Raw genomic sequence first — 12957 nt, 5'->3', positions numbered from 1 at the left:
TTTCTAAGCCCCAAAACTCCGATTCTGGGCAGAGAGCAGGTGGGTTGTCTGCCTGTGGCTTGATTTTCAGGCTCAAACCAATTCCACCAAGATTCAGCCCTATTTCTTCCACCTAGGAGACATGGTTGCGTCTTCCATCATATATCAATGGTGTGGGGGAGGGAGGGTGTCTGGGGAGTTACCCAGGCTACCAAATGAATTCCATCTAACCCCCTCTTTTCAAGATCTATGGAGAATTCTTGTCTGCTGTCAGCTGGAGTGAGGGCTTTAGGAAAACCCAACCATTGCTAGTGAAAGCTAGCCAATCCCATAGACCAGGAATTTTCATTGGCCGGGTGTGCTTGGCGGGAGTGGGCGGGGGCAGTTGTGGAGTTGACCACCGCCCGCGATCGGCTCCACATCGCGATTTCATGCGTACGGGCCAATTAAGTCCCGCCCAGTGTGGAACGCGAGCGGTAGCGCTGAGCGCTACCTGTGCGGGCAGAGGGAGGAGGGAGAGTCGGGTCCAGGACGGAGCTACCTCAGGGAGATTGAAGCGATTGTTAAAAAAATAAATAACTGCAGTAAAAATTTAATGAAACATGTCCCCTCATGTGACTGTATCACATGAGATGGGACATGTTTTCATTTTTCAAAGAAATTTTTTATTTAAGTTGTATTAGCTTTAGGAAACCTCATCCCGTTCGTGGATGAGGTTTCCTAAAAAATGTAAAGGCTGCTTGGCCTTTCCACCTGCTGCCAACCATTAGGTTGGATGGGCAGCATAAAGTTGAGGTTAATTACCTAGTTAACGGCCTTAATAGGCCTTTCAATTATTGGCGGGCATGCAGCCGATTCTGGCGCACGCCCGCCGAATGAAATATCGTGCGTCATTTTACGTTCCGGCATGTCAGGCCCGCCCCCACACGCCAAATGTAAAATTCTGCCCATAGAAGATTTATTGCTTGCCGTTGAAAGCCAGAAGAATTCCCACAAGGATATTGGCCACTCCAGCACTTCCTCACTTTTGCCAGAGCAATATGTTGCTGGTCTGACAATCTTCCCCAGCTAGATTTGGCGTTCTTACTATATTGACACACTCACCCACATATCTAAGTGACTCCAGTTACTGTAACTTAGGTTGTGGTCTGGGCCTGTCCACTTGAGAAATTAGGAAGTAGCATACAGGAGTACTGTACTGTTGCTCTTTGATAGGTATGATGCAGCATAAAACTATTAATCTCTATTATTACAGCTATGGCCTTTGGACTAGCTAATTACAAATTATGTATAAAGACTCTTTGGGACTGATTTTAGTGTCAACTACCCCATTACCTGTCCCCACTTTCGAACAGAGGTGTTTGGGTGCACGAGTTGCTGATTGGACCTAGGATTTACATTGGAAGGCATGAAAAGCTTTTATGTTTTTGGACTTGTATTGTGAGACATTCTCTTTGAAATTTCTTCCATTTTTTAGAAGAATTGACATGTAATTTTCCATCCAACCAATTGTGTGATCCTTAAAACGCATCGGAGTTTGTACCTCATTCTTGAGAAATTATGCAAATGAGCTGTCCGGGCACTCGAATTTGTACCTTCTGACTCAGGGGGAGGAAAGCTACTACATAGTGAAAGGCTCACTCCTTGTGACCGAGTTGAGGTCATTAAAATTTTTAACACTGCTGGAGGTCCTTGGGGTAATGGACGTCCCACACAACCACAGTCATCTTCTTCCACATTTTATGTTGCTTTATAAAATTATGGTATCTAATTACTGCATTTTGGTCTCTCTCTGTGTTAAATTTATTCTTTTACAATCCATAATTTGTTGCTTTTTTTTCTAGGGTTAATTAGTTCGGTGACTAAATCCTCTTGGATAGCAGATCAGCTGACAACTCAGGAAGAACCCTTAACTTCTGACCACAAGTAATTTGATCAAAATCAGATTTACAAGAAATAGCACCAGGCATACAGTGACAAGCTTGCTGCTCCTATGTATAGACAGTATTTCCTGGCAAGGTTACTATTTGATTTCAATTAAATATTAAACATATGCTACTTGCATACCAATGCTTACACAGTTCAAATGAAATTCATTTTAAAATTATTTTAGAATTAGTTCATTAATTTTAACAGTTAATACCTAATTTAAAATAATGGACAAAGGAATTTTATATTTATGCTAATATACAGCATAATGTCAACAGTATTGAGAATGTATTTATTATCAAAATGTAAAATTGATTGAAGTAGCATTGTTCTTCTGTTTTCATATCATAAATATTGGAAATATCAAGTTTTACTGCGAACTCACAAGCTTTACACACTTGAATTATATTTGAATTTTTTTCATAAAGATATTGTGGCTTTAATTTCATGTGACTATAATTGATTACTGATTCACATAACGTCACAATTTTTCATGCCATCGTATCTTGCCTCTATTTTTATAATGTGAGCTGAAATATGGGCCTTTTTTATTGTCAGTTGGCCAAGTGGTTTTATATCTATGTCTATGTATAATATAATAATATATTTGCACCTCTGTACCTTTTCTAACATTAATCACTTCAAATATCGTTCAAGTTGCTTCCAGTTTTTTTTTTACTATTGTTGTGAGCAATATACAAAAAGAGAGGTGGCTAATTACTTAGCTTTGAGTGTTTGATATCAAGGCCAATTTCACAAACTTCACTGAGCTGTATGTGCATGGCGGGAAATCATGAGAACTCATCCCCACCTGTAATTTCTTAATGTGGCAGGCAGGACTCCCTCTGAGGAACATGCATTCATAATATTAGCCCAATAGAATAGTTGTTTGTTTGTGCCCCTGGTCATTTGTACATTTTGCCAATGTGAATTATAAGCCCCAAGTTAGATGCTAAGAACGTAGCCTTCCACAACCCTCTGCATTTGCTGTTTTGTAACTCATTCCTGAGAAAGCTATAGCTGGGGCTCTATTATTTCCCTTGATCTCTCCCTGTGGTTTCACTCAGCCTGATTCTGTTTTATATCCATTCTCAGGATGTGAGCATCGTGAGCAATGCCAGCACATAGTACCCATTCCCTAGTTGTCCTGGAGTGGGTTACAAGGCTATTTTAGAGAGCGATTAAAAGTCAACTGTACTGGTGTGGAACTGGAGTCACATGTAGGCCAGACCAGATAAAAGATACCAGGTTTCCTCTTTTGAAGGGCATTTGCGAACCAGTTGTAGCTTTTACAACAATCCAATAGCATCTTGTCTCAACATTTGGCGAAACTCCACCAGCGCAAAGAGTTTCAATGGGTTACATAAGCCTAAGATAAAAGCAAAAAACTGCGGGTGCTGGAAATCCGAAACAAAAACAAAAATACTTGGAAAAACTCAGCAGGTCTGACAGCATCTGTGGAGAGGAATACAGTTAACGTTTTGAGTCCGTATGACTCTTCACGGACTCGAAACGTTAACTGTATTCCTCTCCACAGATGCTGTCAGACCTGCTGAGTTTTTCCAGGTATTTTTGTTTTGGTTACATAAGCCTGTTGTGCGCCCAGTTTGCAACACCCTACATTTTGCAACAAAGGAAATTTTTAGGCAAATGGAGTTAGCTTAATCATATATTTCAATATCATAATTATGGGAATCAGGTTTCATGTTAAGTTTCAAAATTTTACAGGAAGCTTTACCCCACCACATATAAAATTTACACATGATTAATCCATTAGCATGGCCTGTTAAAATTGGATTCTTAATTTGTGTTGAAAAGTTAATTCTAAAGTTGATGATTTTCCAGGAAACACTTATGTTGAATTACATATAAGCTTTTTTTTATGTAAGACTTTTCTCTTGCATGATTGCTTGCTGCTATATTTGAGATTACAGCAAATAAAGAACTGAGAAAATCACTTGAGGCAATTCCTGTAATATTTAATCCCCAGAAGACAATTTGCATTCAGAAAAATACAACATTGCACAATGGGCCTTAAACAGATATGTTCCATATTTGAATATGCAAAGAGCCTAGAGCTGGTTTCAGGCATGGGGGTTGGCTATATCAGTATGGTGCGCTTCTAAGGAGTGTGCACTTTGTGCCTGTCACTTTGGAGATTTAGGTGTCACTTTGCAACTGAAAAATGGGGCATCACCAGATTTTATTTAATTAATTAATGGGATATGGGCTTCACTGGCAAGGCCAGCATTTATTACCCATCCCTAATTGCCCTTGAGAAGGTGGTGGTGAGCCACCTACTCGAATTATTGCAGTCCATGTGGGGTAGATATGCCCATAGTCTGTTAGGGGGGGTGGAGTTCCAGGATTTTGATCCAGTGGCAGTGAAGGAACAGTGATATATTTCCAAGTCAGGATGGTGAGTGACTTGGAGGGGCATGGACAGGGTGGATAGGGAGCAGCTGTTCCCCTTAGTTGAAGGGTCAGTGACAAGGGGACATAAGTTCAAGGTGAGGGGCAGGAGGTTTAGGGGGGATGTGAGAAAAAACTTTTTTTTTTACCCAGAGGGTGGTGACAGTCTGGAATGTACTGCCTGGGAGGGTGGTGGAGGCAGTTTGCCTCACAACCTTTAAAAAGTACCTGGAAGAGCACTTGGCACATCATAACATTCAAGGCTATGGGCCAAGTGCTGGTAAATGGGATTAGGTAGGTAGGTCAGGTGTTTCTCACATGTCGATGCAGACTCGATAGGCCGAAGGGCCTCTTCTGTGATTCTGTGAGGAGAATTGGTAGTGGTGTTCCCATGCATCTGCTGCCCTTGTCCTTCTAGGTGGTAGAGGTTGCGAGTGTGGAAGGTGCAGTCAAAGGAGCCTTGGAGCATTATAAATGACCACTTCTGTGACTATCACTTTTAAATCAGTTGATACTTCCAAACCACAATTTATGACATATGCCAAATCAGTCAGCTGAGCACGGATATTCTAAGGGGAAATGCATTGTTCATTTCCCATGAGGGAAAAAAAAAAGCATAGACTCAGCAGAGAACAAAACTTACCCTGGGTGGCTGTGATTTTCACAGGCTGAATTTTATAGAACATGGTGGGGTCACATTGATGGAAGATGAAGCGCACACTTACCTATTCCCACCCAAATCCCTATTCCCAAGTGCCAGCAGGCCAATTAGCAGCCAGCTGGTGGGAGTGCCCTGTGGAGATAGGGTTGGAGAGAGACAGAAAGCAAGGAACTATAGGCAGTTAGCTTAACATCTGTCATTGGGAAAATGTTAAAATCCATCATTCAGAAAGTAGTAGCAGGACATTTAGAAAATCATAATATAATCAGGCAAAGTCAACATGATTTTGCGAAAGGGAAATTGTGGTTGACATTGATTCGAGTTCCTTGAGGATGTAACAAGCAGGGTGGATAAAGGGGAACCAGTAGATGTAGTGTATTTGGATTTCCAAAAGACACTTGATAAGGTGTCACATACAAGCTGACTACACAAGATAAGAACTCATGGTGCTGGGGTGAAATATTAGCATGGATAGAGAATTGGCTAACTAACAGGACAGTACACAAAAAGAGGGACAAATACAACCCAGCCAATTACCATCCCATCAGTCTACTCTCCATCATCAGTAAAGTAATGGAAGGGGTCATCAACAGTGCTATCAAGCAGCACTTGCTTATGATTAACCTGCTCACTGACGCCCAGTTTGGGTTCCGTCAGGGCCACTCAGCTCCTGACCTTGTTACAGCCCTGGTTCAAACATGGACAAAAGAGCTGAACTCCCAAGGTGAGGTGAGAATGACTGCCCTTGACATCAAGGCAGCCTTTGACCAAGTGTGACATCAAGGAGCCCTAGCAAAACTGGAGTCAATGAGAATCAGGGGGAAAACTTTCCATTGGTTGGAGTCATACCTAGCACAAAGGCAGAAGGTTGTGATTGTTTGAGGTCAGTCATCTCAGCTTCAGGACATCACTGCAGGAGTTCCTCAGGGCAGTGTCCTAGGCCCAGCCATCTTCAGCTGCCTCATCAATGACCTTCCTTCCATCATAAGGTTAGAAGTGGGAATGTTCACTGATGATTGCACAATGTTCAGCACCATTCACAGCTCCTCAGATACTGAAGCAGTCCATGTCCAAAGGCAGCAAGACCTGGACAATATGCAGGCTTGGGGTGACAATTGGTAAGTAACATTCGCGCCACACAAGTGTCAGGCAATGGCCATCTCCAACAAGAGAGAATCCAACCATCGCCTCTTGATGTTCAATGGTATTACCATCACTGAATCCCCCACTATCAACATCCTTGGGGTTACCATTGATCAGAAACTGAACTGGACTAGCAGGTCAGAGGCTAGGAATCGTGCGACGAGTGACTTGCCTCCTGACTCCCCAAAGCCTGTCCACCATCCACAAGGCACAAGTCAGGAGTGTGTTGGAATACTCCCCGCTTACCTGGATGAGTGTAGCTCCTACAACACTGAAGAAGCTGGACACCATCCAGGACAAAGCAGTCCACTTGATTGGCACCACATCCACAAACATTTACTCCCTCCACCACCGACGCAAAAGTGTGTACCATCTACAAGATGCACTGCAGGAATTCTGTGCTGTTAGGGAGAGAGCTCTGGGATTTTTACCCAATGACAGGGAAGGAACAGCGATTTATTTCCAAGTCAGGATGGTGAGTGGCATGGAGGGGGACTCCCAGGCGCTGGTGTTCCCATGTACCTGCTGTCCTTGTCCTTCTATATGGTAGCGATCGTGGGTTTGGAAGGTGCTGCCTAAGGAGCCTTAGTGAGTTTCTGCAGTGCATCTTCTAGATGGTACACACTGCTGCCACTTTTCATCGGTGGTGGAGAGAGGCTTGCCTAGGCTTGCCCAGAATTAATAAATGAACCCATAATCCCTTATGAGCGATTGGTGCCTTTATAACATTATAAAAACACAACATGGTGTTTAGCAGTGGTTCCTTCTAAACGACATGGTGCTTAGCCTGGTAGCAAGATTCAGTACCGATACAACATGGTGAACAGTTTTAGATCATGGAACATGTCATGAGATGACCCTTGACGTTCTGGTTAGACTGCAACAAAGCCGCAGCATTGGAGAATGTTAAAACCGCAGTATGGTGAGTATACACTGCAAAGATTGTGCTGAAATGAATAGCTGTTCAGAAGATGAATCCCTCACGGTAAGCGCGTTGAGAGGACCAGCACTAAATTAGCTCAGTCAGGAAAGGCAAGTGACCAGGGTGTGGGCCGGATCTATAGCAAGTGAGGGAGAGTCAAACAAAAAAGAAACAAAGTCATGAAAATCGGGCCAGAGAAGGTTATGATTACAATGGAGTTTCAGAAAAGCGCGCAAAAGCGACTACATTGACAGTCAACCCAAGTACAATAGGAGAAAGAAAGTCAAAGGTCTACTGTCAGAATGTCCACAAAATAACCCAGTTTAAATTGGAATGAAAATTACTTGCAAATCGAATTCAAAAATTTGAAACAGTATACAGAGCTATGGTTTCTTGATTCAGGTGTTTCTGAACCCGACGAGCAAGCCATAAAAATTTGCCTAGCAATTGGGCATGAACATCTACACAGGCTGAATATGTCGGGATTAATAGCAGAAGAGCTAAAGGATCCCCAAAAGATATGGACTACATTGAAAGTCTGGTTCAGAATCAGATTCAACTTCTGTATTCATCAACGAGAGCTCATGTCATATTGTCAACAGCCTACAGAATCCATAAATCCTCTTCATCAGCAGATGCAGAGAAAAGGGTAGATGCTGTGATTTTTCAAATGCAGAGGTAGCAGACAGAATTGTTGAAATGGTGATCAAATCCACTCCCACAGAAGAATTCCAGAAATATCTGCAGGACAAGCCCATAATGTATAGCATCGAAGAACTACTCGAGGATGGACGTGCGTACAAAGCTTACAGGCTCTAAGTACAACCCTAATTGTTGACATACTTAACACAAAAATGAAGAAAGATATAATCATTAGAAAGAGCACAAGAGCATAGTAAGCCATGTGGAAGGTGTGGCTTTCTCTATGCATCATGGAAATGCCAAGCTTTCCAGCAATTCTGCAAAGTATTTGGCACAAAAGGCCATTGGAAGCAGCAGTGCACTAGGGCAAAGGATGATGCAGTTACAAAGAGCTGTGCATTGATCCAAACAGACCTTACACAATGAGTATATTCAAGCAGTAAGAAAGACCATCCGGTATCCCATCAGAAACATATACATGAAGTGATTGACAAACTAGAAAATTACAATGATTGCAGAATGAGACAAAGAGCGGTGAACATTTTCACCCCATCAATCTCATGGAGAACATAGATTCTGTGTCACCATCTGAAGTATTCACCAAAATTTGAATTGCCTGCCCTAAGGAAGTTGATAACTACACGTTATTGGCCAAGATTGACACAGGGACAAGTGTCAACACACTACCCCAGCGATTCAAAACAACATGCATCCACAGACATGGAACGCCATGGTGAAACATACAGCCGTGAAACCCTCAACGTACAATGGTTCACTGATTCCGTGTGCAGGTTGCATTGTCCTGGACTGCAAGTACAATCAATCCTCCTGAGTGCCTTAGATATTCTACACCATGGAGACTAAAGGCCGAGTAATTGCAGGTGTACCAGTATGTCGTGACCTCACACTATTGACAATCCACGGAATTAGTCAGACCTCATACAGCAGATCAACCTCAGAAACTACTCCTGTCACCTCAATTCATGACCTAACATCAAAATATCCAGAATGTTTCAATGAAGTTGGCACCTTTAGGGGAGCTGCAACATTACACTTTCAGGAGAATGCAAGTCCATCGATTGATCTAACACCTAAGTGCAGCATCCATTTATAAGACAAATTTAAGGTTGAACTGAATTTAAGGTTACACAAAATGAAGAAAGATGCAATCATTAAAAGAGTACAAGAGCACACAGATTGGTGCAGCTCAATTATGTTTGTCATAAAGAAGGACAGATCATTGAGAGTATGCCTTGATTCACATTTAAATGCAGCTTTGAAACATTGTCCTTACAAAATACCCATATTAGAAGAGTTGAATTGAGATACGCAGGTGAAAATTCTTCTCAAAGCTCGATGCTACACAGGGCCACTGGTCAGTGCATCTCGCAAAGAAGTCACAAGAGCTTACAACATTTCGTACCCCGTTCAGACAATACTGTTTTCAATGACTTCCTTTTGGGCTCTCTGTTAGCCAGGATTTCTTTCAAGCTCACATCAACCACATTACGTGCACTGTGCCAGGATGTATCACCATGACATTGCTGTTGTGGGAAGGACAAAGCAAGAACATGACCATAATCTGCACTTATTGATGCAAGTGGCACGTAATGAATGATTGGTCTTCAACAGTCTGAAATGTGCCATCAATATGCAGCAGATCAGCTTTTTGGGCTCTATTTACTCCAGTGCTAGAATACATCTTGAACCAAGTAAAATAGAGGATGTTAAGGCCATGCCAACTCCTTGAGATAAGGACCATCTTTGAAGGTGTCTATGTCTCTTTAATTTTTTGTCCCCTTACATTCCCAATTTCACTCAAAAATCTTCATCGCTGAGGGAATTGTTGAGAAAGGATGTGCCTTTCCTGTGGCACGAAGATCACCAATACCTGTTCAAAGCTCTGAAACAGTCATTATCAGAAACATTAACATTGCAATTTTATAATCCTAGGGAGATAACTACCCTAGGGATAGATGCCTCACAGAAAGGTCTGGGAGCATGCATACTACAAAAAGGCAAACTGATTGTACTTGCTTCAAAATCTCTGCCTGTAATGCAATCCAACTACTCCAACATCATGCAAGAACCATTAGCTTTAGTGTTTGGAATCATGCGTTTTCATACCCATCTACTTCGCAAAAGATTTGTGGTAGAGACTGACCACAAGACACTGGAGGCGATTTGGAGCAAGCCATTGACCAGTACATCACTGAGATTGCAAGGTCTCTTGATAAAGATTCAAGGTTATGACTCTGAGATTAGGCACAAGCCAGGTAACTTGATGATCACATCAGATACACTTCGCAGATTGCCTAACAGTTAACACCTAACAGATTACCTACAGTTGAGACAACAAGTTTGGGACAACCAGGATCCCACAGAAGGTATGTGGCAACCAGCTGAGATGACAAGGATTTGTTCGGAACCTATGCAGTTATCACACACAAAGGCGCAATGGTGAGATGTAACCAAGGGTAAATCAGACCCATTCCAGATCCTCAACCATTGCATCCTATTGCATCTAGGACAAGATTCAAAATGCAACCAGGAACAATATCCAAGAATGACAATCCTACAGATCACTGTGAGTAACAATAATGGAAGACGTACCCTTGGATCTATAGGTTGACTTCATTGACATTGAAATGGAAGATGTTCTCCAAATTAATTATGTACGTTTTGCACTAGGTAGATGCCAGCAGCTACAACAGGAAATGGTGAAAGCTTCCACACTAAAGAAACTGGAAAACCATCATCGAAGTCTGGCCTGGTTCAATTCAACATGTCCACGAACACATGAGGCCATTTTGGCCTTACCAGGATGAGCTAGGCGTCTCCCGGCGTGTCATTTTTTAAACCAGGCAGGTCATCATACTGGAATATTTGCAACCTGATATTCTTCAATAACTTCATCACTCACACATGGGCATAGATTGGACGGAGAGGACTTGCAAAAGGCACAGTCTGTTGACCAGGTATTAACAATGACACTGAAATAATCAAGACGTGCGAGGCATGTCAAGAGCATATGCCAAATCAGCACAAGGAGCCACTGATTTGGCATGAAGTTCCTAACCGTCCTTGGTCCAAAATCACATCTGACCTCTTTCATGTCCATGGCACTGACTTCATCGTCATTGTTGACTACTTTATCAACTACTTCATTATATGACAATTATACAATATGTCAAGCACAACTGTCGCATACACTCTAAGTGCTATTTTCAGTTTATTCGGTGTGCCTAGAGAGATCATTACAGATAACAGTCCACTATTTGTTGGTAAACCATTTCAAGATATGTCTGAGAAGTAGAATATCAATCACACTATTTCTTCTCCTCATTACCCAAGATTTAACGGCCTAGCTGAACGAATGATTCACTCGGTGAAATCCCTAATTATCAAATGTAGACAGACCAAGCAAGATCAACACATTGCAATATTACATCCGAGAGCGACACCTTTAAGTGCAACTATCCCATCACCAGCAGAGCTCATGTTTGGCAGACCAGTGTGTACCAATTTATCTACACCTATGCGTACTACTCTCTCAGAAACTAGAGAGCAACTTTTAAAGCTGCAAGAAAGGATGACCAACGTGCAGGATAAAATGTAGATATAGAATTGCCAAGCTTACAGTTGGGACAACAAGTTTGGGACAACCAGGATCCCACAGAAGGTATGTGGCAACCAGCTGAGATGACAAGGATTTGTTCAGAACCAAGCTCCTATGCAGTTATCACACACAAAGGCGCAATGGTGAGATGTAACCAAGGGCAAATCAGACCCATTCCAGATCCTCAACCATTGCATCCTATTGCATCTAGGACAAGATCCAAAATGCAACCAGGAACAATATCCAAGAATGACAATCCTACAGATCACTGTGAGTAATTAAAGAAACATCCAGGCAAGGTTACCATTACAAGATCTGGGCATACCAGGAGATCACCTCTGTGCTTCAGAGACTCATAGATTCACCCATTCTATCCACTTACCTAATGCTAACTAAAAATGAACATGTATTGTAAATAATTATACTTCTTTGGAAGGGAGAAAAGTATTTTTAAAAAGAAAGGGGGATGTTGTAGTATGTCTTTAAGGGATGGCAGCATACCATCACTTTAAGGGAAATGTGTCATGTGATCCAGCCAAAGTTTCACTTTGGCCTGGGGTGGAATACAGATACGCAGCTTTGCAACTCTGCTGTCCTCAAGCTTTCTGTCCATGTATATCTGTTCACATGTACCAAGAATGAATAAATGAATCCACAATATGTTTGCACAATCTCTTATAAGACAGTGGTACCTTTATATCATTATAACATACATGACAGTGGGGTCATCCAGAGGATAGGCTACAGTACCACAAGAGGGTGACCTTCTCTGTTCTGCAAGGGTGAGTGACAAACCTAACTGTCAATGTGGTTGCACTCTGTGGTAGGGTATAAGAGTGATGTGCATGATGTGCCAGGGAAATGGATAAGTAAATGCCACACATAATGAATGCATACTCAAGGAGCCTCCTGTAAGAGCCTCAGCAATCTGCCTGGCTTTCGGTGGCTGAGGGGTGGGGTGGGAAAGGTAGGCTGGCATGTGAAGAACATCGCCATATGGAGAAGCAAGGCACCATTGGTTGTGGGCTATGCCCTGAAGGTTTGATTTCTCCAGAAATAGAACACATCAGTTTTCTATTATCTTTGCAGGGGAAGAGGGGCCATAATGTCTGGCAGGTGGCAAGGACCAGTGGCAGAGCGCCCAACATAGCCGTTATGATTCAGATGGGGGAGAACATCCTGTAGCTGGTCAGTCACCAGGGATGCAGATTCGTTGTCTGCAGAGAGGCTGAAGATGCCAGGGGGATTAAGAATCTGAGGGACAGTCACTCAGTCCAAGGGAGGTGACTGTGTTGCTGTGGTGGTGAAGGGATGATTGTGTCTCATCTGAAGCTGGGAGGGTTTCACTCTGTGTTGTGGGTTAATGGCAAAGGTGTCTGTCCGAGCTGCAGTGATCTCATTTCCAACTTCATTCTGCAGTACTGAGCAATCTTTATCTTTCTGTTTTCTCCAACAGGTCAGTCATTGGCCCCAGGAGCCACTATCAAAGTCTGCTCCTGTTGGATGCATGGCTCTGTATCAGCGATACAGATTCCTTACTGGCATCAAGAGCCATCTCTTTAGCCAAGACTCCCTGTTGCCAACTATCCAGCCCTCCCTCTCTGGTGTTGGCGCAAATAGCTGTCTCACCCTTGCGTGTCTGAGGATATG

At 42.6% G+C, this 12957-nt stretch overlaps 1 protein-coding gene across 1 annotated transcript in view; it reads left to right on the top strand.

The window, feature by feature from the left end:
• LOC144691580 (nectin-3) overlaps nucleotides 1–3348 on the top strand; it is a 48446-nt gene extending 45098 nt beyond the window's left edge. Inside the window, exon 5 of the mRNA XM_078559793.1 lies at nucleotides 1824–3348. Within this exon, the coding sequence (XP_078415919.1) occupies nucleotides 1824–1829 (6 nt within the window). The 3' untranslated portion in view covers nucleotides 1830–3348. The remainder of the gene's footprint in view (nucleotides 1–1823) is intronic.
• The last annotated feature ends 9609 nt before the right edge of the window (nucleotides 3349–12957 follow it).

This window comes from Cetorhinus maximus, chromosome 16 (genome assembly GCF_964194155.1).
Source record: "Cetorhinus maximus chromosome 16, sCetMax3.hap1.1, whole genome shotgun sequence".
NCBI classification, from domain to species: domain Eukaryota; kingdom Metazoa; phylum Chordata; class Chondrichthyes; order Lamniformes; family Cetorhinidae; genus Cetorhinus; species Cetorhinus maximus.
Note: the sequence above shows the minus strand (reverse complement) of the source record. Positions and strands in the feature narration are given on the sequence as shown.